Source organism: Staurois parvus, unplaced genomic scaffold (assembly GCF_062004578.1).
Source record: "Staurois parvus isolate SC_StPar_1 unplaced genomic scaffold, SC_StPar_1.0 ptg000206l, whole genome shotgun sequence".
NCBI classification, from domain to species: Eukaryota; Metazoa; Chordata; class Amphibia; order Anura; family Ranidae; genus Staurois; species Staurois parvus.
The window spans coordinates 194,065-220,900 of NW_028318002.1; the positions used below are offsets into that span (position 1 = coordinate 194,065).

General features: G+C 40.2%; 1 protein-coding gene across 3 annotated transcripts in view; it reads left to right on the forward strand.

Moving 5' to 3' along the window:
* The window catches only part of LOC149461289 (sarcoplasmic/endoplasmic reticulum calcium ATPase 3), a 232,616-nt gene that overhangs the window by 193,239 nt on the left and 12,541 nt on the right, over window positions 1–26,836 (forward strand). For all 3 annotated transcript variants that reach the window (XM_089678488.1, XM_089678489.1, XM_089678490.1), the window contains 8 exons: window positions 1,788–2,006; window positions 2,108–2,443; window positions 2,537–2,757; window positions 4,773–4,975; window positions 5,657–5,742; window positions 13,810–13,943; window positions 15,508–15,625; window positions 25,950–26,067. In XM_089678488.1, the coding sequence (XP_089534614.1) occupies window positions 1,788–2,006; window positions 2,108–2,443; window positions 2,537–2,757; window positions 4,773–4,975; window positions 5,657–5,742; window positions 13,810–13,943; window positions 15,508–15,625; window positions 25,950–26,067 (1,435 nt within the window). The remainder of the gene's footprint in view (window positions 1–1,787; window positions 2,007–2,107; window positions 2,444–2,536; window positions 2,758–4,772; window positions 4,976–5,656; window positions 5,743–13,809; window positions 13,944–15,507; window positions 15,626–25,949; window positions 26,068–26,836) is intronic.

The window sequence follows — 26,836 nt, forward strand, 5'->3', positions numbered from 1 at the left end:
TGTCAATCACTGGGTTCCTGCCGGTGATTACTCGCTGGCACATGGTGATTGCCGAGGATCTCCGACGGGGAGGAGAACTGTTTGTAAACAAAACAGTTCTCCCTGTCAGCTAGTGCACACTGCTTTGCAAAACAGATATCTGCAATTTTATTGCAAACGGTTGACAGTGCTTTAAAGCGATTTCTATAGGCTTATTTTTTTTTAAGAAAAAATAACAAACATGTCTATACTTACCTGCTGTGTGCAGTAGTTTTGCACAGGGCATCCTTATTCCTCCTATTCTCTGCTCCCCTGCAGGCTCTCCTGGCCCCTCCCTTCTGTCAGGTGCCCCAACAGCAAGCATCTTGCTATGGGGGCATCCGCTGCTCCATTTGTCCATTCGCATACAGACCTGTGGCTCGGCCCCACACGCACATGCTCCCGCCATGTATCCAGGCCCCATTTGCGTGCCCGGGGAGTACCGTGGCGGGGGCCAGCGGATGAAGGGGAGAGAGGGGAGCGAACGAAAGTCTGCTCTCCTCCCCTTTTTGTGTGTGACATCACTTCTCAGTCACGGCTGTCACTTTCTTGGCTAGCACAGCCAAGAAACCGTGTATTGCAAGGCGGTCTGCATTGCATTACATTGCATGGAGGTAGGAGAAGACATGTAGGGTCTTCTAGACCCTGCATGTTTTAATAAAGAGAATCTGTTACCTAAAAATGATCACATATGGGGACTTTGTGTCCCCTATGTGATTGAAGAAAGACCAGTTAAGTAAAAAAAATTTTTATTGCAAAAAGTTACATCCAAGCACATAACATCCCCCTCCACCCCACCCCCCTATATACATATGCACATACGAACAGAATTATACATGTTGTTACACATGTTACATATAGCTGCACATGCTGGAGTGAGGCCAGTAATTCTAGCACAAGACCTCCTACGTAACGCTAAACTGATGACCTATAGGGGCTTTTGAAGTGTCGCCTATAGAAAATATAGGATACTGAAGTTTGTTGCCGTTTTGATAGGCGCACACAAATGTAAGGTTTGGCATGTTGGGTATCTATTTACTTGGCGCAACCTTGTCTTTTATATTTTACCCAACATTTGGGTAATGTATTGCGTTTGTTTGCCCTAAAATCCAAATTAGTGTTTTTTTTCTGAAATGTTTAATTTCCTATACCTTTGCGGTAATCTCATGAGACATAAAAAAATTCCAACTACCACTCTTATATTCTCTAGGGTGTCCACTTTCAGAAAATATATAATGTTTTGGGTGTGCAAAAAAATGCAAACACGGCTCTGACAGCGTGCAGTTAAAAATGCATGGTAACAGAGATAATTTCAGTTGTGGTCTCTCCTGTAGAAGTGAGTTGCAACAGGAATGTCAGTTTTGTTGTGATTAACAGCAAATATGTTTGATTTACTGGCATTGTGTTTGTCCAGTTTCACTAAAAAACGTGACATGTTGGGTATTTTGCCCCCATGATCCGGTATACTGAATTAGAAAATTTGCAGGAGAATGTGTCTTGTATTCTGTATTGGCCTTGCAAACCTGATATTGTTACACTGTCAGTAGTTATGTGTTTGCAGTTTTCACATCTTTACATGCCTGTACTGGTATGTCACGCTAAATCCAAATCTCTAATTTTGTCAATGGCTAACATAGTACGATACTGTGATACTGTTACAGAGCACTATTAGAATTTTTCATCTTGGTTACCTTCTTTTGCCCAGTGATCTGGAAATAATCTTCATTATAAGTGCATTGTTTAAAAGCTACAATCTTATTTAATTGTAGGGTGCTCCAGAGACTCTAATTGAGCGTTGCAATTATGTGCGTGTGGGTTCCACGAAGTTACCACTAACTCCATCAGCAAGAGAGAGGATCATGTCCAAGATCCGCGACTGGGGAACTGGCATAGACACTCTGAGATGCCTTGCACTTGCTACAAGGGATATTCCACCAAAATTAGAAGACATGCAGCTGGATGACTCTAACAAATTCGTCAACTATGAGGTAACCCTATCTTTCCAAAATAGGTTTTATTTTCTCTATACATGTGTAAGTATATGTTAAATAAATTTAAGTAAAACAAGATTTTTTTTTTTTTCTTCTAGACAAATTTGATATTTGTTGGATGTGTTGGAATGTTGGATCCTCCCCGCAAAGAGGTGTCTACTTCAATTCAGATGTGTAGAAAAGCTGGCATCAAAGTCATGATGATAACTGGTGACAACAAGGGCACAGCTGTGGCTATATGCCGAAAGATTGGCATTTTCTCAGACTCCGAGGACATAACAGACAAGGCATATACTGGAAGAGAGTTTGATGACCTCCCACTGGAAAAACAAAGGGATGCTTGTCGTACAGCTCGATGCTTTGCCCGTGTTGAACCAGCACACAAATCAAAGATTGTGGAGTATCTTCAGTCTTTTTATGAAATTACTGCAATGGTAAAGTTTCTGCCATTCACTGTATATTTTACTTTGCATTGAAATTTTAAGTGTCTGGGTATATAAAACTTACATTTCTTTTTTTCCTCTTAGACTGGTGATGGAGTAAATGATGCCCCAGCCTTGAAGAAGGCTGAGATTGGCATTGCTATGGGTTCTGGTACTGCTGTAGCAAAATCGGCTGCAGAGATGGTTCTGTCTGATGACAATTTCTCCACTATTGTGTCTGCTGTGGAGGAAGGCCGAGCCATTTATAATAACATGAAACAGTTTATTCGCTACCTGATCTCCTCCAATGTTGGTGAAGTAGTCTGGTAAGATATCCTCACTACCATGATGAATGCCCAACTCATAAATGTAGTGTTCTGTAGGATTTTTGGTACTTCTGATAATTCATTATTCATTTTTTTTTAACCTAAAGAATACTTATTTTTTTTACACACTTAATTTTATTAAGACAATTTATGCAACCATATAGATATAACGATTTCACTTTTTTTTTCTGTTAATAATCCGATTACCTTTTGGTTTTGCTGGAAACCCATTTATTGTCCCAGTAGGTTATAAAGGTATCTTCAAACATAAAATATCAATATCATGGCAAAGAACATGTCCCCCAAGATATGCCTGCTTTCAGCCTCCAATCTCCTGCAAAGATGGGCAGGCACATTTTAGAAATAAGTTAGGAATGACTCATGTTTCAAATTTAAGTCAATGTACACATTTGCTTTCTTCAGCCACACAGTAAAAAATTATACTTTGCTTATATTTTGTTGTTTATCATTATCCACACAACAGAGGTCAATACAATTGTTTGTTTGACAGATAAAATCTAAGCAGCTGAAAAATTAGATTTTTAAAACAATAAACATGACACATTTGTATGATTACTGTTAGCATAACATGGTAAAAACTGTGTTATAGTTACTTTCTGTTCAAAAAACATTTTATTCTTTTTCTCGACTTACAATGCATCATAAAACAACAGATTGATGGGACAAGCTTTAAAGGGGTACAATTTTATATATATATATATATATATATATATATATAGATAGATAGATAGATAGATATATCACCAGCCACTTCATTGGGTATATTTGTTCAATTGCTTGGTAACACAAATTTCTAATCAGCCGATCACAGGGCAGCAACTTAATTCATTTAGGCATCTAGACAAGGTGAGGACAACTTGTTGAAGTTCGAACCGAGCATCAGAGTGGGGAAGAAAGGGGATTTAAGTGACTTTGAATTTGGCATGGTTGTTGGTGCCAGACAGGCTGGTCTGAGCACTTCAAAAACTGCAGATCTGCTGGGATTGTCACTCACAATCATCTCTAGGGTTTACAGAGAATGGTCCGAAAAAGAGAAAATATGCAGTGAGTGGCAGTTATGTGGACAAAAATGCTTTGTTGACGTCAGAGGAGAAAGGGCAAATTGGTTTGAGATGATAGAAAGACAACAGCATCTCATGTCAATATGGACCAAAATCTCTAAGGAATGTTTCCAACACCTTGTTGAATCTATGCCACAGAGAATTAAGGCAGTTCTGAAGGTAAAAGGGGGTCCAACCCGACACTAGCAAGGTGTACCTAATAAAGTGGCCGGTGAGTGTATGTGTATATGTATGAAAGGCCTGTAACAGGGAAACTTTCCTCAACAGGAGCACTGACCCTTGTCTTAGATTACTAGGTCCATGACATTCAAGAGATAGTTTGGGGGGGGGGGGGGGGGGAGTTGAGGATAGTCAGGAAGGGGGAGGGAGGGAGGAAGGGGTTTCCGGGAGGTCTGGGTGGTTCAGATAAGCCATGTGGAGAAATATTGGTACAGGCTGTCCCCGGGTCACATACCTTTGGATAGCATAGGGGAGGGTTAACACCCCTGTAATGTTTGTTTTGCTGTCTGTGCCCCTGTTCAGAAGATTTCACTTCACTTTCTGTCCATGTAACAATTGGATTTAACATTTTTGGGTTGTCCTGGAAACAAGGATTGGTGATAAAGCTTCAATGGAGACACCGTTTTTCCAATGATAACTCCTATAGGAGTGAATTTTCCTTCCTAGGGGTAGATTTCTTCTCACTTCTTGTTTCTCCCTATGTTTGTAAATTTGAGTCGTTTGTAAATCGAATGTTAATTACTTCGGGACTGCCTGTAGTAGCATTGTATTATGAGTTTTAATCACACCAGTCACTGCCTTTGTATATCACACAAGTACATTTTTTTTTCCCAGCTGAAACAAAATAAATTAAAATAAAGGTGGTAAGTTTTTATTAAGAGTAAATACCATTTGTGTTTTAATTGCCTTTATGTTTTATTCTTTTCACTCTAGTATCTTTCTTACTGCTATCCTTGGCCTGCCAGAAGCCTTAATCCCTGTCCAATTGCTCTGGGTTAATCTTGTAACAGATGGATTACCTGCCACTGCACTAGGATTTAACCCCCCTGACCTGGACATCATGGATAAGCAACCCCGCAATCCTAGGGAACCACTAATCAGCGGGTGGCTTTTCTTTAGATATCTTGCAATTGGAGGTAATGTTCCTTCCATCTACTCCATCTATGTGATACTGACATATGGAAGGAGAGACTTAAAAATGTATGGTTAATTGTTAACCTTGCTATATTATCTAACAAATACTGTACCTTATGTCAAATCTAATCTTTTGTTGTAGAAGATCTTTATATTTTTTCAGTTCTAATGATGATCTTTAAAACATAATCTTTTATCTTAAAGCAAATGTGTGGCGATGACAATTTTGAGCTGTCAGCAAATGTCGATTGACTTGAGTACAACCTGATTTTTTTACATGTGGTTACTGCGTCTATAGCCACTAGCAGTAATTATTGTATTTTGCTGGCTGGGAAGACTCCCCACTGGCAGAACACAATAGCACTGCTGAACGGATTCCCACATCAGTGCTGACTGTGTTGATGGGGAAATCAAGCAATTTTCTTTCCTTCCACCCATAGTGGAAAGAAAGAAAATCGCATAGTCTATGGACTGATTTAGTCTTCTGAAGAAATAGTGTATTTTATACAAAGTAAAGTTGTGTGTCCAACTTTATTCTGGTTTCTTATTTACAGTAGTTGGTCATAGTAGCATGGAAGCTTGGATTTTAAAATGTGTTCTAATTATTGTAGAAAGTGTGTTTTCTCATTTCTGAAAATACTGTTATATTTCTGGATGTCTTCTATTTTTGCTTTTTGTACCAGTTTATGTAGGTCTGGCCACTGTGGGAGCTGCCACATGGTGGTTCCTGTATGATGAAGATGGACCACAGGTGACATTTTACCAGCTGGTAAGTCAAATTGATTTTGCATAGAAATAGTAATTAAATAACTGAACTCAAGAACAAAAAATGTTTTTATTCTACCAATCTAGAAAATGTTTTTAGATTTATCTGGCAGGGAAAATCATACCCCCGGGGAGAGTATGCCCCCTTTGCAGTACTCTGTGCTTTCCTGGCTTCTTAATTTTATGCTCTCTGCCTTGTAGATGCCACTCTTTGAACCAATCAGGGATACTCCATTAAAAATTCTTGTCAACAAAGTACCCTTTTTGATTACTATACCATCTGTAAAATGTGTCCCCGAATTGGTGGCCCTTCCTTATACTGCTCAACGGCAATGTTGTATTATGCTCCAAACCATCCTTTCTTCCAAAGGTGGTTTCAGCATTCCATCAGTGAGGACATTGTTCTGCCATCCTTGCTCCTAAGCATACAAAGCAAGTTTCTCTGCATTGTCTGGACAATGTCAGCACCATTAGAGCATGTGTGTCAAACTTGCGGCTCTCCAGCTGTTGCCAAACTAAAAGTCCCATGAGGCATTGCAAGATTGACAGTTACAAGCATGACTCCCAAAGGCAGAGGCATGATGGAACTTGTAGTTTCACAACACCTGGAGTGCCGCCAGTTGGACACCCCTGCATTAGAGTGTACCTAAAAGCTGCAGCACCACACAGTGAATAAGGAATGTGATTGCAAGAGCCTTTGCTCAAAAAGAATAGCTCCTTCTGTGATGTGACACACCCACTTCACCAGATTTGTTGGAGTATCCTGGGCCTTTGGGCACCAAGTCTATATAGCTGCCACTTGGTCTTCAGTTCATGCTTTTCAAAATTTTAACAGGTGGAAATCCAATCTTCTGCGGATGCAGCTTTCACTTGCAAGGATCTTGCAGCAGCACTGTGAACTTGGTGTTTGTCTACTGTTGTTTCGTGGGCCTCTTTGCACAGTTCCACTTGCCTAGTTTGTTGCGCACACTTGTATTCATTGTTTGGGAGCATCCCATGGTGTATGATTGAATTGCCTGTGTCCTGTTACTGTATGATTAAGATCAGAGGAATCTTAACATACTTGTAAATTCCATAGCTTGAAGTACTGTACAGGAAACAGGCCACTCTCTCTAAACTCTCCTTGTTACTCTACATTGCTTACTACAACACTGAAGACTCACATAGTGGGGTAGAATTACAGGGGAGGTGCCCTAGGGGGGGCATGTCTTCAAAAGCTTGATAGTGTCTAATCACCTGATGGTACGAGCCCATTAATAAGTTGCCTGTGCCTGTAATGAATTCCAAGATAGAAGAATTTTGACTTGCCAGTTAATTCCATGTTTTAATTTATATATAAACCCTATCAAAAAAATCTCATATAATCCTTAACCGGGTAAACTTGTTTTAGAGGTTGTTTCCAATATTTTAACATATGTAGCTTTCACTAAAATAATATCTAAAAGCTAAATACCTTTTCTCATCAGCTTTCTTGTGACTTCTATGAGTGTCCAGCTGAGCACTGGTTAAAGCTTGTAGGAGGCGGTTTCATTTTGCTCTAGGAGGATGCAGGACCCCTGACCTCTGTCTGGACATCGCTGATTGGCCCTGTGCGAATCACATGCACTCTCCCCAAAAAAAAAAAAACCTCTCTAGCAATACACACCAAACTGAGCATGTGCAGAGTGACTCCACACGGTATGTCTTGTCAGGAGATAAGAGGGGGGCATGGAAAAAGGGGGGGACCAGAGAAGTCAGGATCAAACCGCATTTTAACACAATACAGTGTGTAATTCCACAGTGAGTAGAACAAGTATGCTTTACTGCATATACAGACTGATTTTACTGTTTAGTAACACTTTAATTGAAAGAAAGCAGAAACAAAGCTTAGTTGTTTGATACGGTTTTATAGCAATTGAAGGGGGTATTTTTAGAGGAGAATTGATGCAGCTATTTGCCCTCCGGCATACACGTCAAAGCCACTCCACATTGCTGCTTCAATTTTATTACTTTATTATACTTTATTAATGCAGGCTGCAGTGTGGAGCCTGCTGTGTGTCAAACTTCTTTCCACTAAACTACTTCAATACAGGTCACTTTTACCCCCTTCCTGCCCAGACCAATTTTCAGCTTTTAGTGATCACGCACTTTGAATGGCAATTACAAAGTCATGCTACACTGTGCCCCAACAAAACTTTTATCATTTTTCCCACAGAAATATAGCTTTATTTTGGTGGTACTTAATCACCACTGTATTTTTTATTTTTTGCTAAATAAAAAAAAACACTTTTTTTTAGTCTCTATTAAAACATTTTGCAAATAAGTACATTTTCTTCATAAATTTTGGCCAAAATTTATACTGTTACATTTCTTTGGTAAAAATAACTCAAAGTCTACAAGCTATGGTACCAATCACTGAAAATTGATCACACCAGATGTACTGACGGCCTATCTCATTTCTTGAGGTCCTAAAATGCCAGGAAAGTACAAATACACCCCAAATGACCCCTTTTTGGAAAGTACATAGTCCAAGTCCAAGCTGTTTAGTAAGAGGCATGGTGAGTTTTTTGAAGTTGTCATTTTTTCCCACAATTCTTGGGAAAATTAAATGATTTTTTTTTAACACAAAATTGGCATATTAAGTTATTTCTCACATATGGCATATGCATACTTCCAATTACATGCCAAACATATTCTGCTACTCCTCCTGATTATGGCGATACCACATTTATGACACTTTTTCACAGCCTGGCCACATATAGAGGCCCAAGATCCAAGTTGCACCATCAGGCGTTCTAGAGGCATACATTACACTTTTAATTTCCTGACTACCTATCATATTTTTTGCCCTGAAGCATTAGGACAATGGGATTACCCACAAAATGACCCAATTTTGGAAAGCAAACACCCCAACGTATATTATATGAGGCATAGTGAGTCTTTTGAACTTGTGATTCTTTTCCACAAGTTTTTGGAAAATGTGGAAAGAACATGAACACACACTTTTTTTTTTTTTTCCCACAAATTTGTCAATTTATAAGATATTTCTAACACATAGCATGTACATACCAAGAATTACACCTCAAAATACATTCTGCTACTTGTCCTGAGTTTGGTGATACCACATGTGAGACTTTTACACAGCCCGGCCACATACAGAGGCTCAGTAACCAAGGGGGCATAAATTGTCTAATTTCATAACTATCACATTTGTGAAGGCCCTGGAGCATCAGGGTAGTGGAAACGCCAACAAAATGACCCCATTTTGGAAAGCAAGCACCCCAGCATATATTCTGTGAGGCATAATGAGTCTTTTGAACGTGTAATGTTTTTTCCACTGTTTTTTGAAATGTGGAAAGAAAGTGAAAACATTTTTTTACACAAAGTTGTCAATTTATAAGATATTTCTAAAAACACAGCATGGACATAGCAAGAATTACACCCAAAATACATTCTGCTGCTCCTGAGTATGGCAATACCACATCCATGAGACTTTTTCACAGCCTAGCTAAACAAAGGGTAAACAGAAGATTACCTGTGGTTACAGTAGAGCAGTTATGTGCAGAGGAGAGCAGTAACTCAGGAAGCAGGCAGCAATAACCAAACAAATAGTCCAGACAGCAGGCAGGAAGTCCTGGGTCATTACAGGCAGCAGGCAGAGATATGGTCAGCACAGTGTTGGTCCAGGCAGCAGGATGGAACATCAGGCTTAGGGCCTCTGTCAGGTAAGATCTGGCCACAGGAGTAGAGGCTTCGTCCCACCCAATCCCTTCAAAACCTCCGAACTAACAGAACCTGATTCGGGAATTACAAAACCTGGTGAAAACCAAAAATAGTTTTTCTCTACCCTGAATCCCCTCATATATGTGAGACCCCTGTGTTATCTTGCATCCCACTACTATAGTAGCAGGGCAAAAGATCAGTTCAAGCTGCTTACAAAAAACATAGTCGATTAACAGGATGAGGTCAGTGCAGGTGGAAAGTAGAAACGTGGTTTGGAAATAAACCAAACGGCAGGCAAAAGCATTGTTGGTAAACAGGCCAGGGTCAGTTAAGGTGGAAGGTAGAGGCATGGTAAATCAAGGCAGCAGGCAAATGATCAGCACAGATATTAGAAACTGGGAAATGGCAGGCTGTTAAAAATAAGGGGAACTAATATTTTAGCGATGTGTGATAACTTCAGAATCAGTCTCCGATGCATAGGCCCGGTTGGGAGGGACATTGGGGACAATGAACACTGGTGACTCTCCTAACTCCTCTTCTGCTGCATACCCAACATTTTTTTTGTGGCGTCTTCTTCCTGATTCTGTTGGTGGAATGTTTTCTGGAAAATGTTGCTCATGAAGCCTGGTCACACAATCAGAGCAAATGTTTTCTGGAGGGGATCCTTGCAGGTAGATCAGGGCAGTGATAATTGTTTCTATATATTTGAGGAAGGTGGTGAGTATTTCTGTTGACTTTTGATAGATGACAAACTCATTGTAAATGGACAAATGGAAACAATAATTTGCAACTTTTTTATGCCAGAAGAGGGACTTTCTTGTTGACAAATAGGGCTGTACCATCTAATCCCCCCTTCCCCTTGAGCCAATTTAATTTTAATCGTGGATACATTCAGGTTTTTGGATGGGATCGCGTCTTCCGTGAATTTCCACCGAGGTGTCATTGTGGATGGTGGACAGGACGTAATAACTCTCTTATCCCTCCACTTCATGGCCAACACTTCCTCATTTCTCAGACTTACTTCAGCCCCTTAGTAGCCTTGTGGTTACTAAACTTTGTGGGAAGCCCTTTGGTTTTTTTTGGGTGGTACCGCAGGCTAAGGTTTTCTCACAGTACAGGTGCCGGAAAAGGGGCATCTGGTATAGTAGTTATCAAGGTAGATATGATAATCTTTTTGGAACAGTGGGAATGCCAGGTCCCAGACAATTTTACCACTTGTGCCGATGTAGGTTGGGCATGCAGGGGGCTGAAGCTGGGAGTCTGCCTTCGTACATGCGGAAGGCATGCACATATCCTGTAGCTCTTTCACAGAGCTTGTTCAGCTTCCATTCATACCTGGCCCTTTTACTGGGAATGTATTGCTTGAATCCCAGCCAGCCAGTGAAGTGGACAAGGGATTCATTAACTGCTTAAGGACTGCCTTATAGCAGATATACTGCTACAGGGCAGCACCTGTGCATTTCCGAGTAGGGGGTGCGCACCCTACCCACGCCGCAATTCGCAGCCGCGAATTATAATCACCGGGTCCCGGCTGGTGATTACCCACCGGCGCCTGGTGATTACTGAGCATTTCCGACAGGGAGTAAGATTGTTTTGTTTACAATCTTCCTTCCTGTCAGCTCGAGCACACTGCTCGGCATGGCTATGCACAGTACAGCCATCCCGATCAGTGTGCTTACAGTGAAGAACACACCCATCGCCCCCTAGTAAAACACACACACAGCACACAGTTAACCCTTTGATTGGCCCTCACATTCCTGCCCAGTGCCATTAGCACAGTGTCAGTGCTTTTTTTTTTTTAGCACTGATCATTGTATTGGTGTCACTGGAGATGTCAAGTTAGTTCTCCCCCAGTGTCAGAATGTACGCCACAGTTAGTTAAAAGTTGCTGATCACCGCCATTACTAGTAGAAAAAACAAATCCCATTTTCTATACCGCCATTTGTAAACTATATACTTTCATGTAAACCAATTAATTTACACGTATTGGGATTTTTTTTTTAAGCAAAGACATGTCGCAGAATACATTTTGGCCTAAATTTATGACAATTAGATTTAAAAAATTTTTTTTACTGGACATGTTTAATGGCAAAAACTCTAAAATACTGGTTTTTTTGGGATATTCCAGTGCTGGAACTGGGCCTTTCACCCTGGGGTCTAGCGCCATTGGTGTCTGCTGATTGACCATTGGGGGGGGGGGGCATGGCACTGCTTGTGATTGCCTACTCTTCAGAGTGCCTTATCCTTTTAGGAGGGACTGCTTTCTCCTACGATTCAGTCACTGCCCCACTACTTTTTAATGGCTCGTATTCCAAATTGGAATCAGATGGTGAGAGCTCCCCACTGCTCTCATCCTTCATGCCGAGGATTTTGAGCACCTCCTCACTAGTAAACAATTTTTTGGACATTGCAGCTCTGGTGATTGTGGCTGTATGGCGGGTAAACTGCTGATGGGTGGCTGTGATGGGTACATTGCTGATGGGCGGCAGTTATCAATGATGGCTGTGGTGACAGATACTCCAATGGGCTGCACTGATGAATGCACTGATGGGCTGCACTGACAGGTATGCCAACAGGTCCACTGATGGGCTGCACTGACAGGTATGCCAACAGGTCCACTGATGGGCTGCACTGACAGGTATGCCAACAGGTCCACTGCTGGCTGTGCGCTGACAGGTCCGCTGCTGGCTGTGCGCTGACAGGTCCGCTGCTGGCTGTGCGCTGACAGGTCCGCTGCTGGCTGTGCGCTGACAGGTCCGCTGCTGGCTGTGCGCTGACAGGTCCGCTGCTGGCTGTGCGCTGACAGGTCCGCTGCTGGCTGTGCGCTGACAGGTCCGCTGCTGGCTGTGCGCTGACAGGTCCGCTGCTGGCTGTGCGCTGACAGGTCCGCTGCTGGCTGTGCGCTGACAGGTGCGCTGCTGGCTGTGCGCTGACAGGTGCGCTGCTGGCTGTGCGCTGACAGGTGCGCTGCTGGCTGTGCGCTAACAGGTGCGCTGCTGGCTGTGCGCTGACAGGTGCGCTGCTGGCTGTGCGCTGACAGGTGCGCTGCTGGCTGTGCGCTGACAGGTGCGCTGCTGGCTGTGCGCTGACAGGTGCGCTGCTGGCTGTGCGCTGACAGGTGCGCTGCTGGCTTCACTGACAGGTTCACTAATGGCTCCACCAATGGATCCACTGATGGGCTGCACATATCCACTGATGGATTCACTAATGGCTCCACTGACAGATCCACTGATGGCACTGACAGGGACTCTTTATTAGGCGCAGTGTGGTGCACAGTAGTGAAAGTGTTAACTGTTAAACTCACTGTTCCTGGGTTCTCCTCCTCACACAGGATCGGTGTGTGAGAAGAAGAAGACAGGAACAGTGAATGATCGCTGTGTGTTTATATTTATGATCGGCTTTCCTTCAGTGGGGAAGCTCTGTGTCTGAGGGACACAGTTTGTCAGTAATGAGCAGTGCGATACAAAGGACATCATATGACGCCCAGTCAGAGGGACAAGAGGACTGCCCAGCCGTCAATCCTCTATAGGCCACGCGGGAACATGTTAAATCGACACTAAACTCTGGATAAATAATCAAAAATTCTATTCAAGTACTGTACATATTCTTAACAAAAAAGTACCTTCTGTTTTCAGCCTCCTCCAAATTCCTTTTTTTTGTTGCTCCTGTGATTAGACTTCCTTTCAGTAGTGACTACATTCATTCTCTAAGGTCCCACTGTATGTGGGAATGTATACACCATCTCTTGCTTACTCCTGAGATGGCCAAGAGGCTTTTGAATATATAGTGTGCATAGAGCAATTCACATGACCACAACTAACATGCACTGCTTATTCCAAACAAACGAGAGCAAGCGGGCGAAAAGGCAGGGTTTGGGTGCTCATGAAGAGATTAAAAAGGAGGCAGATAAACACAGTATGAAACTATTTATTGAAAATATTTACAGGTTGATAAAGTAGTGTATATGTATGAATTAATTTTAGAGGGTAAGTATATAGTTTAGTGTCACTTTAAAATTTTTGTGCAGAAAAATGTCACCAGAGAAGAGACCAGTCACATAACTTGAACTGGTCACATAACTAGTGAAACACACTTGAAGCAGGTCAGAAGGAGATCAATTGCAGATCAGATGCACCTGTCAGCGAATTCTAGATGATCTCAGAAGCAGCTCAAACCAATACTATTGACACAAGCCCAAAGCCCACTATCACATGCCCTTAAATGAACCAGTTTGAGTTGCATCTAGATACTGATATGCCTTTTCCAATGTTATTGACCAGTTACTCACCTCCAACCACCTAAACCTTGGAGTTCATTTATTAGACCACTTTCTGATGTTTATGGTGCTTTTTCTTACATTTTTTTATAGAGACACTTCATGAAGTGTACCTCTGAGAATCCATTGTTTGAAGGAATTGACTGTGAAGTGTTTGAGTCTCGCTATCCCACTACCATGGCCCTGTCTGTGCTGGTAACCATTGAGATGTGCAATGCCCTCAACAGGTAAGTCATGACCATGTATACAGGTATAGTTAATTAAAATAATGTTAACTATCTTATTACTTCTTTATGAACATTAGACTTGTAGTGCTACCCAATTAGGAGTTGATGACGTTTTGGGTCCTCCTATAGTCCTGCAGAGCCGGGCAACATGCATTTTCCACAGACTTGCACTCCAGAGACAGTGAACAGTTCTTGAGCTTGTTTTTTTGTTTTATTAGGGGTATTGAACTTGGATAGGGAAAGGGGTGTGTGGGATGCCCAAGGGAACTGTAAACTGAGGACTTCTTGCTGGCAACTATGTACAAGTCTTTTTACAGCAAAAAGTCCTTCTTGGAGAGCTCTCCTAGTGTACCACCCCTGATGAATCCTCTTCTCATCCAGCTATCTGGAGGAAATCCCTGGGCAAGGGGGATCCAGCACCTGTCACTTTAAGTTGAAACAGTCTCCCTCAAGAGTGTAGGGCAGCTCCTCCTCACCCCTACCCACTGAGTTCTAGAGACGTCTCCAAGTCTCTAGAACAGGGGGAGGTATCAGTGAGCTGATCTGCAGAGCCTCTCAGTCAGAAGGGTCAAATTTGGGTCACTGCTATCACTATAACTAAAAAACAATTGGCTAGCTCCCCCTAGCTAACTAGGAGGGTGCTACAGACCTATTTGATTTTAAACAAAAAACAAAAAAAAAACAGTTGTGGTCAAGCCTTTTCCACATAAAACTTGTTCAAAGTTGTTAAAACTACAATCTGCTTTTATGTGGGTATGATAAGATATTGTAGGAGACCTGGGGAAGAACAGTTTGCTGTTTAAATGCTAAGTTTAAATTGTAAGTCATACGAGAGTGTATTCAAACTACTAAATAAGGCAAGAAGGTTACAGTAGTTTAACATACCATTAGCAGAGAGCCAGGGGATGGACGTTTTTTAGACTCTGTTCAGTTTCAGAAGACCTATTTTCCAAAACGGTATATTATCATTAAAAACAAAGCAAGTTGACATTACACTGGTTGATATAGCAAATATCTTTGTGGTTCTTTAAATAACATTGCATATTACCATACAAGGAACCTTGAGTACTTCATGATGCTGACATAAAAGTTTTGATAAAACGAAGTCAATATAAATTATTCCCCAGCTAAATAGATTTTAATCTGCCTTGTATTTTTCATCATGGGAAAAATAAAGATGCTAGACCTCCCAGTGAACAAAAATGCCCCCAAGAATAAGTGTACAAGAGAATAGAAGAAAAGAAAAAAGAATTATTGCATTTTTTACAATTTTTCTTTGTAAGATATCAAGAAATATTTTGGTGCAAGGACAAATGTAGTGTTAAAATTACACCAGCAGCTGTGTATTCCTGTACTGTAATCTCTTGCATTAATGTTTTAGAAAGCACAACTTCCAAAGTCAGCATTCTGTGCCACGATCTCTCTTTTTATTAGGTGTATAAGTCTGTGTGAAAATATCCAGTACTTTCAGAGATCAAGGAGAAACATCAAGTTGTCAAAATTTAACTGTAATTTGCAAAATAAGCTAATGCACAACTCACTTATCTCAATTTAATATCTGCAGTCTATCTGAGAACCAGTCTCTACTGAGGATGCCACCTTGGCTTAACATCTGGCTTCTGGGTGCAATCATCATGTCCATGGCACTACACTTCTTGGTCCTCTATGTGAAACCAATGCCGGTATATATTGTGTGCTCTAATATTTCTTTCTGTTATAAAGTTAATTATAAAAAATCAAGCTTATTAATACTTGTATTTCAATTTAAAACTATTCCTTTTTTTTTTTTTAACAGTATTCATTGTTTTATTTCATTGAATAGTTTCTCAACAGGACATTCAATTCATGTACATAGATATTTCAAAGGTGCAGTAACTTTTTTTTTTTTTTTTTTAAATCCCTTTGAGGCCAAAAGCTTTTTTTTTCTAACTAAATCCCCTTGAGTCCCCGTGTCTCTATTCCACACATATATATCTTTTAGGTTTAGTAGTCCACTCTAACATATTATACATCATTTTTGGGGTTATAATATTTGTTGCCAATATGGCTACATTTATTTTTTCTATTGAAAACACATAGTAAAAAAATCAGAAAAAAAAATTTCTGAAGTTTTCCCAATGTAACACTTATGTTCTGAACCCCAAATATGTACTCCAAATTATCATTAAGAAAGTTTGCTAACTAAAATATCATGAGTTTGATTTTTCTGTAATAAATCTCATAATGAACTTGTGCGTTTTACTTCAGGAGAACTTTATTTCCCTTTCAAAGCTACATTGTGAAACACACTGGGGAAAAAAAACAGTTTGTCTAAATTGTTAGAAGATAAAATTAAGTTGGATTGACAAGGGCCAAATTAGCATAATTTTTTCACATTATGTATACATACATGACCGTTTTATGCTTGGGTAGTAAACGTAATTGTTATCAAGTTCATTCAATGTTGAGATTAATCTGGGAAGGCAATATTTTTTTTATTTTTAGGAGATTTATATATTTTTTCAGAAGATATCAGTATCTTAAAGTGCAAGAAGTGTATACATATAGCGGGTAAAATAGGTGTTGAACACATCACCATTTTTCTAGGTAAATATATTATAAAGGTGCTTTTGACATGAAATGTTCACCACGTGTGAGTAACAACCCATGCAATTCATACATACAAAGAAACCAAAAAAATAAGTTTAGAAATCACGTTGTGTATAATAAAATGGAATGACACAGGAAAAAAAGTATTGAACACAGGAAGAAAGGGAAGTGCAAGAAGGAATGGAAAGCCAAGACACCAGCTGAAATCTATCAGTAACTAGGAAGCAATTCTGCTCCTTGTCAGTGCAAATTAATATCAGCTGGTTCAGTCTCAACTGATGGCTTATAAAAAGGTGTCTCATTACCAAAGTACAAGAAACATCTCATGATGGGTAAAAGCAAAGAGCTCTCTCAAGACCTCTGCATTCTTGTTGCAGTGAGCATGGTTGGGGCCATAATCCGAAAGTGGAAAGAACATAATTTCATCATAAACTGGCCACAAATAGGTGCTCCTTTGAAGGTTTCTGACAAAGGAGTGAAAATAATTATCAGAAAAGTTGTCCAGGAGCCAAGGACCACTTGTGGAGAGCGTCAGAAAGACCTGGAATGAGCAGGTACAATTGTTTCAAAGAATGCACTCAACAGCCATGGCCTGTATATACGCTCGCCATGCAAGACTCCATTCCTAAAGAAAAAGCATATTGAAGCTCATTTAAAGTTTGCTGCACAACATTTAGACAAGCCTGTGAAATACTAGGAGAATATAGTCTGGTCACGTGAGACCAAAATTGAACTCTTTAGATGCCATAATACACACCATGTTTGGAGGTCAAATGGCACTGCACATCACTTCAAAAACACCATACGAACAGTGAAGTTTGGAGGTGGGAACATAATGATGTGGGGCTGTTTTTCAGCATGAGGTACTGGAAAACTTCATATCATTGAAGGAAGGATGAATGGAAAAATCTAGCAAGATATTCTTGATAAAAATCTGCCATCTACTAGGATGCTGAAGATGAAACAAGGGTGGACATTTCAGGAAAACAATGATCCCAAACACAAAGCCGAGGAAACTCTCAATTGGTTTCAAAGAAAGAAAATTGCTAGAATGGCCCAGCCAATCGCCTGGCTTGAGTCCAATAGAAAATCTAGGGAAAGAGCTAAAGAGTTCATAGAAGAGGCCTACGGAACCTTCAAGATTTGAAAACTGTGTGGAGGAATGGGCCAAAATCTCACCTGAGCAATGCATGTGACTAGTTTCTCCATACAGGCGGCATCTTGAAGCTGTCATTACAAACAAAGGATTTTGTACGAAGTTTTTCCCTGTGTCATTCCATTTTATTACACATGACTTAATTTCTGAACTTATTTGTTTTGGTTTCTTTGCATGTATGGATTGCATGGGTTGTTACCAACATGTGTTGAATATTTTATGTCAATAGCACCTTTAGAATTACATTTACTGAGAAAAATTGTGATGTGTTCAATACTTATTTTAACTGCTGCGTGTGTGTGTGTGTGTGTGTGTGTATTCTATTTTTTTGTAGACTTTTTGAATTTTAACCGGTTCCCCTCAGAAGCATTTTTTTTTTACACAAATTAAAAATGTAAGTTTTTCCTTATAAAATTACTTAAAATCCATCAGACCATCATATACACTACATTTCCAAAAGTATTGGGACCCCCCTCCAAATCATTGGATTCAGGTGTTCCACTCACCTCCATAAAATCAAGCACCTAGGCATGCAGACTGCTTCTACAAAATTTTGTGAAAGAATGGGTCGCTCTTAGGAGCTCAGTGAATTCAAGCGTGGTACCGTGCTGGGTTGCCAGCTATGCAAGTCCATCTGTGAAATTTTCTTGCTACTAAATATTCCACGGTCAACTGTTATTGGTATTATAACAAAGTGGAAGCAACTGGGAACAACAGTAACTCAGGTCACAAAGTGGTAGGCCATGTAAAATGACAGAGCAGAGTCCGCACATGTCACCAACTGCCTGTAGAGTTAATAGCTAAAGACATTCAAACTTCGTGTGGGCTTCAGATTAGCACAATGGTGCATAAAGAGCTTCATGGAATAGGTTTCCATGGTCAAGCCGCTGCATCCAAGCCCTGCATCACCAAGTGCAATGCAAAGTGGCGGATGCAGTGGTGTAAAGCATGCCGCCACTGGACTCTAGAGCAGTGGAAACATGTTCTCTGGAGTGACAAATCACGCTTCTGTCTGGTAATCTGATGGACTTGTCTGGGTTTGGCAGTTGCCATGACAACGGTACTTGCCTGACTGCTATGTGCCAGGTGTAAAGTTTGGTGGAGGGGGGATGATGATGTGGGGCTGTTTTTCAAGGTTTGGGCTTGGCCCCTTAGTTCCAGTAAAGGGAACTCCTAGGCGTCAACATACCAAGACATTTTGGACGGTTTCATGCTCCCCAATTTTGTGGGAACAGTTTGGGGTTGGCCCCTTCATGCACAAAGCAAAGTCCATAAAGACATGAATGATCGAGTTTGGGGTGGAGGAACTTGACAGTCCTCACCTCAACCTGATAGAACACCTTTGGGATAAAGTAGAGTGGAGACTGCGAGCCAGGCCTTCTTGTCTGACATCAGTGCTTGACCTCACAAATGCGCTTCTGGAGAAATGGTCAAACATTCCCATAGACACACTCCTAAATGTTGTGGACAGCCTTCCCAGAAGAGTTGAAGCTGTTATAGCTGCAAAGGCTGGGCTAACTCTGTATTGAACCCTACAGACTAAGACTGGGATGCCATTAAAGTTCATGTGTGTGTAATGGCAGGCGTCCCAATACTTTTGGCAATATAGTTTATTTCCCAAGCATAGAGGCCCCTTAGAATAAAAAAAGATGGTAGATGCCATTTTGCATTGTATTTGCACATCTGCTTCAAATAAATTTAAAGCTCAATCCCCAGGCATACTATGAGTTAAGTCCAAGGAGGCACATAATACCACCTCTTTTTATTTACAGAATATCTGATGGTTTTCCGGAGTTCCAGGACTACACCCTGGGGCTTTGACAGGAGAGACGCTGCTCTCTCATACAGCAGTAGCTTTGCCTGCCCCTCCCCTTCACTGTTCATTCCCAGGAACATTTGTATTTTGTACTACAAAGCACTCTGTGATTGAGCAGGAGGAAGGGAGGTGTGGGCACAGCGGCTACATGCAACTCTGCAGCTTCAATATCTGAGATCATAAGAGTCAGAGTTAGAGCACAGGAAGTATAGCTATGGCTATGTTCCCAGTGCTCAGTAAAAATACAAATTATACATTTAAAAAGAGAAGTCCATGAGCTGGCATGCACCTCATTGGACTTAACCCCTAGTAATCCAGCACATTGTACAAAGTGGGTGAATTCCTGTAGTTTAGCTTTAAATTTCATATCAAAACTTTATTTTTAGGAAAAAAAACAGTAACATTAATTTTAGTGTAAACTATTTATTTGTAAAAATTATGAGGCTTTCTTGAGTAAACAGATGTCAAATATATGAAGTCTCCAAACCACAAAATGGTGAAAAATGAATATGCCCAAAATTAGAAATAGATTATATTTTAAATGCCTTTTACAGCTCATCAGTTTAGCATTAACTGTAGATTAGGGTGCTAGAATTATTGCTCACACTATGGTGTGTGTGGCAATTTATAAAGTGTGGCACAATTATTTACATACAAGTGTGCGCTTGTGTTTTAATGTGAGTGTGCGGGGTGACGGTGGTGCCTTTTTTTTAATATTGTGTTTATATTACATTTTAGATGTAACTTTTTTTTTTTTTTGCTTACAAGCCCCCTGTGTAACAAATTCCCTTTATGGAGGCATCAGGGGTTTTCTCCCCTGCACTCTACTTCTGTGCACCAGGCTTTATAGCCTGAATTTTAACAGCTCAGAGCTTCTGGGCTCACACTCGGCAGACTGACACTCGCCCTGCTCAGTATTTATTGTGGTCCTTGGCTCCTAGAAGAGGGGAAGCTCCAGTGGAGATGGGGAGGGAGATGCTTTACCTGGAAGTTACGTAAAAGTAATAGTATAAATAACTTTTTTAGTAAAACCAGGACCCTGCTGCATAAAACTGAAACAAGCTCATGGCTGCCACTGCAGTTTGTGGACATACATCTGTACACATGCGTCGCACTACACAAGTAGTTGTACGCAGCACCAGGGGCTCTCAGGCACCAAAATATGCCAGTGAATTTACACTGTAGGAGGATTGCACCCTTAACCTCTGCAGACTTAGACATACTAGTCGCATCCAAAGAGCTGAAGAGGTTTAATTTCACTTTTTTTTTTTTTTTTTCCTTCAAGGGTGTCTGGATCCAGTCATTGGAGACCTAATCCAAACCCAGCTCTGGGGACTCAAGTGGTTAAATAATTACATGAAAGTAAACCTGTCATGAGAAAAAATATATGCTGCCAATAGCTGACCTCCTGAAAATGCTAATTGCCTCTCTGCTCACTGGTTTCATAACTTTCTTAATCGTAGATCCAGAAAAATATACCGATCTCAAAAGTCAAAGTAATGTTGGAAATCCTTATCCAGAAAGTTTATCCTGGGGCACTGAACTGTATTGTACCAAAAGAATCCAAATGACAGCCAAGCAACTAGTATTTTCAGAAGTGGGTCAGCAGTGACAGCCCTGTGTTTTTTCTATGATAGATTTACTTTAAGCATTTTTATTTCACCTCCTAATAGCTTCATCTTATGTTTTCCACAATACATACCATTTTTCACTCACCAGCTAGCAGTGTTTTAAAGCTGAACTCCAGGTAAATATTCAGAAGAAATACATATAAAGGAGATGTTTTACCTACAGATGACTTTATTTTTCTGTCCATTCAGTTCTGGGAGTTGAATGACCCTGCCACACAGTGCAATCCAAAGGATGACAGCATTTTATCAGTTAGGAAATATAGTGATGTTCTCTCCATCCCCTACCTGCAGTTCAGACAGTGGAAGAGCAGCAGTAAACTGCCAAGGTCTTTGCTAATTCTGCTGTCTCCTCCTATCTGCATGTTCGTTTTCATCATATTTACATGTCAGCATATCTGTTTGGTGCTCTTTTCTAGTGTGAATACTAGTGTATAGGAAATTGGAAGATGCAAATACCAATAAGCATTCAGATACTTACACTAGTGACATTTTAAAAATGTTTATTTTAAAAATTATTTAGTAAGAAAAGCAGAACTGCATTCATTTGTCTTTTATGCCTACCTGGAGTTCAGCTTAAAAAAATATGCTCTCATTTCTGTGAATTCACTGTGTACAAACAAAACTAATAAAAAAATTCAATCTTATAATGTACATGTGCATATTGAAAATACTGCATGCAGTATTCAGTGCCTTGAAAAAGTATTCATACCCCTTGAAATATTCAACATTTTGTCATGTTACAACCAAAAACGTAAATGTGTTTTATTGGGCATTTATGTGATAGGCCAACACAGAGTGGCACATAATTGTGAAGTGGAAGGAAAATGATAAATGGTTTTCAAAATGTTTTATAAATAAATATGTGTGGTGTGCATTTGTATTTAGCCCCCTTTACTCTGATACCCCTAACTAAAATCTAGTGGAACCAATTGCCTTCAGAAGTAACCTAATTAGTAAATAGAGTCCACCAGTGTGTAATTTAATCTCTGTATAAATGCAGCTGTTCTGTGAAGCCCTCAGAGGTTTGTTAGAGAACTTTAGTGAACAAACAGCATCATGAAGGCCAAGAAACACAGCAGATAGGTCAGGGATAATGTCGTGGAGAAGTTTAAAGCAGTGTTAGGATATAAAAAAATATCCCAAGCTTTGAACATCTCACGGAGCACTGTTCAATCCATCATCCAAAAATGGAAAAAGTTGGGCACAACTGCAAACCTACCAAGACATGGCCATCCACCTAAACGGACAGGCTGGGCAAGGAGAGCATTAATCAGAGAAGCAGCTAAGAAGCCCATGGTAACTCTGGAGGAGCTGCAGAGATCCACAGCTCAGGTGGGAGAATCTGTGCACAGGACAACGATTAGTCGTACACTCCACAAATCTGGCCTTTATGGAAGAGTGGCAAAAAGAAAGCCATTGTTGAAAGAAAGCCATAAGAAGTAACGTTTTTGCAGTTTGTGAGAAGCCATGTGGGACACAGCATTTTGCTTTTAGGCCAAAATGGTCAATTTTAGTCTCATCTGACCAGAGCACCTTCCACGTTTGCACTTCAACCTGAACACACCATCCCCACTGTAAAACATGGTGGTGGCAGCATCATATTTTCTTCAGCAGGGACAGGGAAGCTGGTCAGAGTTGATGGGAAGATGTTAGAGTCTGCAAAACACTTGAGAGTGGGGTGGAGGTTCTCCTTCCAGCAGGACAACAACCCTAAACATACAGCCAGAGCTACAATGGAATGGTTTAGATCAAAGCATATTCATGTGTTAGAATGGCCCAGTCAAAGCCCAGACCTAAATCCATTTGGGAATCTGTGGCAAGACTTGAAAATTGCTGTTCACAGACGCTCTCCATCCAATCTGACAGAGCTTGAGCTATTTTGCAAAGAAGAATGGGCAAAAATGTCACTCTCTAGATGTGCAAAGCTGGTAGAGACATACCCAAAAAAGACTTGCAGCTGTAATTGCAGCGAAGGGTGGTTCTACAAAGTATTGACACACTTTTCAGATATCTATTTGTAAAATATTTTGAAAACCATTTATCATTTTCCTTCCACTTCACAATCATGTGCTACTTTGTGTTGGTCTATAACAGGGGTCTCCAAACTTTACAAGCAAAGGTACAGTTTACTGTACCTCAGACTTTAGGGGGGTTGGACTATGACCAGTGGAAGTAGAAAACGCCCTGTCGTTGGTTTTAATGGGAGGAATAGTGCCCCATTATTAATATCAATGCGAAAAATAGTGCCCCATTGTAGATATCAATTAGAAGAATAGTACACCATTGATGGTGTCCAAAGGGGGGGGGGGGTTTGGTGCTCCAGCATTGGTGTCAGTTGGTGGAATAGTGCCCCAAGGGCCAGATAAAGGCAAGCAAATGGCCACATCCAGCCCCTGGGCCACAGTTTGAAGACCACTGGTCTATAACATAAAATCCCAATAAAATACATTTACGTTTTTGGTTGTAACATGACAAAATGTGGAAACTTTCAAGGGGTATGAATACTTTTTCAAAGCACTATACTTTAGTTATTTGGCCCCTACAGTTTTACAAGAACAATATGAGATTAGAAGTCTAGAAAAACAATTCAGATTTCCTTCTGTGCAAAATGTATCCCAGTCTCCTAATGTGTTCAGAGATATAAAAATGTATTTACTCATTACTCGCCTAAGTTCACTTTATTACTTTTTATTAGCTATTTTCAGCTGTGTAAGTAATGTAAAGTAATCTGTGTGTCAGAAATGATTACCCATTGCAGAGCAGAATATTATCTTAAATGTTTGGGGGGGGGGTTGCACTGTTAACCACTTGCCCTCCTGAGGATTTCCCCCTCTTCCTGACCAGGCCTTTTTTGGCATTACGGCGCTGCATTACTTTAACTGACAATTGCACGGTCATGCAACACTGCACCCAAATGAAATTTATGTCCTTTTTCCCTTTTTTTGGTGGTATTTGATCGCCTCTGCGGTTTTTATTTTTACGATATATAAAAAAAAAAAAAAAAAACAATTTTGAGAAAAAAATATATTTGTGACTTTTTGCTATTAAATATGTCCAGTGAAATAATTAAAAAAAAAATCTAATTTCATCATAGATTTAGGCCAAAATGTATTCTGCTACTTGTCTTTGCTAAAAAAAAAAAATCCCAATATGTGAAAATTAATTGGTTTACATTAAAAATTATAGCATTTACAAATGGTGGTATATATACTGGGCTTTTTTTTATTTTTTATTTTTACTAGTAACGGCTGCGATCAGTGACTTATAGTGGGACTGCGGGACTGTGGCTGGTATTCTGACACTGGGCAGAACTGATTTGGTGTACACTGACATCCCCAGTGACACCAATACAGTGATCAGTGCTAATAAAAAGCACTGACACTGTACTAATGGCACTGGGCAGGAAAGGGTTAACATCTGGGGCAGTCAAAGGGTTAACATCTGGGGCAGTCAAAGGGTTAACTGTGTGCTGCTTTACAATGTGTGTGTGCTTCACTGTAAGCATGCTGCTATACACAGCCATACAAAGCAGTGTACATGAGCTGACAGGGAGGAAAACTGTTTTGTTTACTAACATTTCTCCTCCCCGTTGGAGATCCTATGCAATCACCGGGCGCCGGCGAGTAATCACTGGGCGGGACCCGGTGATTGCCAGCCGTGGCCGCGAATGGCCCCTACCCGGAAATGCAGAATTCCGTATATATACGTGATTTTGCGCACAGCTGCCGCCTTGTAGCAGTATTTCTGCTATGGGGTGGAGCTAAACTGGTTAATCTATCACGTTTGTAAACATTAACTGATATTGCATTTGTTATGTTGGTATTACACTGTATTTTTAAAACAAAAAAGGCAATCATATAATTGTCTAGGTCCATTGTCGGGCCTCATGCACACTGGGCTTTTTTACAGCTGCTGTTTTTGGCATTTTTTAAACAGCCATTAAACTCCCCAGCATGTTATCCTATTTGTCCATGTACATGTAGACTTTTATCAGCGTTTTTTGGCAGGGGTGTTTTCTGGCTGGGAAAAAAAACAAAACTAGTGGGTTTCAAGAGGAGTTTTTTAGCCATAAAAATGCTCTAATGCTGAAAAACGCTGATAAAAGCTGAAAAGCACTAAAAACCGCATCTATCCAATGTTTGAGTGTTTTTTTGGCCTCAAGCTTTTGTGGGAGTATAGTTTTGCTGTAAAACGCTAAAAACCGCTGAAAAAAGCTAATGTAAAAATGATTAAAAAACACAACAAAACTTTTAACGCAGCATTCTACAGCTAATGCTATTGGCATTTTTATAATGTCCATTGTGCATGAGGCCATAAAGTAAGGAAGACAAAGAGTTGAGATACAGCCCATGGTATTCAAAAGTCATCTTACAAAGCCCTGCTTTAGAACTTCAAAATCAAAATCCCTTTTATACAGGTGTAATTTCACTGAAGTAAAATCTCCTTAGTTGCTTTCGGTACTTAGCACACTGATATTTGCATTAAGTAATGCATAAGCCCCATCTATGTTTAGAATAGGGCAATTCGTTCAAAACATTAAGTTTTTTAAACAAAGCAAAAGGCAGGGATTATGTGCAGCAACCCGAAGCATCCATCCAATGCAGAAAACTCAATTTTATCATATACATTTCATTACACTCAGTTGCACAGAGAGCAGTAATGCACAATACATTGATTTATGTCATTATTTATCACTTCAGTAAAATATGAATTCTGATTGGTTTACCTACTGAACTTAGTACATGTTTTTCATTTACTAAAAATCCTGTTTGTTTCCAGTTGTTGAATTTGAAATAATGTTTTACAATTAACAGCTTATTTTTCAAGTAACCCCGCTGAACTGGTCACAGTGGATTGTAGTCATGAAGATTTCATTGCCTGTTATACTGCTTGATGAAGGTCTCAAGTATATATCACGGCATCACCTGGATGGTAAGTCATTCTCCTTTGTTCCTGTTGTGTACTATAAATTAATGTATTCTCCTACAAATGCCATAGCTCTGTATTTTCGCCATTTATTCTCAGAATGCACCATAGTTCATGTGATGCATTTCGGCATGTTATGTATATGTCTTGGGGGTTTTTTGTGTTTTTTTTTTTTTTGTTTGTTTTTTTTAGTTTTTTTTTACTTACATACAGACTTCATGTATATTTAATTCATCATTATATGTTTGGCTGACAGCCATTTATATTACCCAGTTTCTAAATAAAATAGTATTAAAACCAACAATGTAATATATTGCAGCCTACCAATCATTAGAAATGTGTACAAATAAAACTTCAGTGCAACAAAAAACACCAATCTCTTGTGTATACTAGTCCTGCTGACACTTCCATGAGTTAAAAAAAACAAAGTGCACTCACATTTAAAAGTGTCCTGCTGGGACACCACAGTAAAAACTTCCAGTTTAGCGGCTTGACGTCATCGGCCCATCCTACACGTTACATGTTATTATACACTTGTGAATGCAATGACCACAACTTATAGTCCTTCATATGTGATTTTATCCGTGCATATATGACTTTGTGCCAAGCAGGTGCTCTTCCTTGTGTCCTCATATATTCTTAAAGGTGCTCCTTCACCAGAGACATACATATATACTCTCACCTCCTTAAATGACCCAAATTGCATAGGTCAAATATCTCCTTTCCATTTTAACCCGGGTAGGTATAATGTAATGTTTGGTCCACTCTCCTCCTC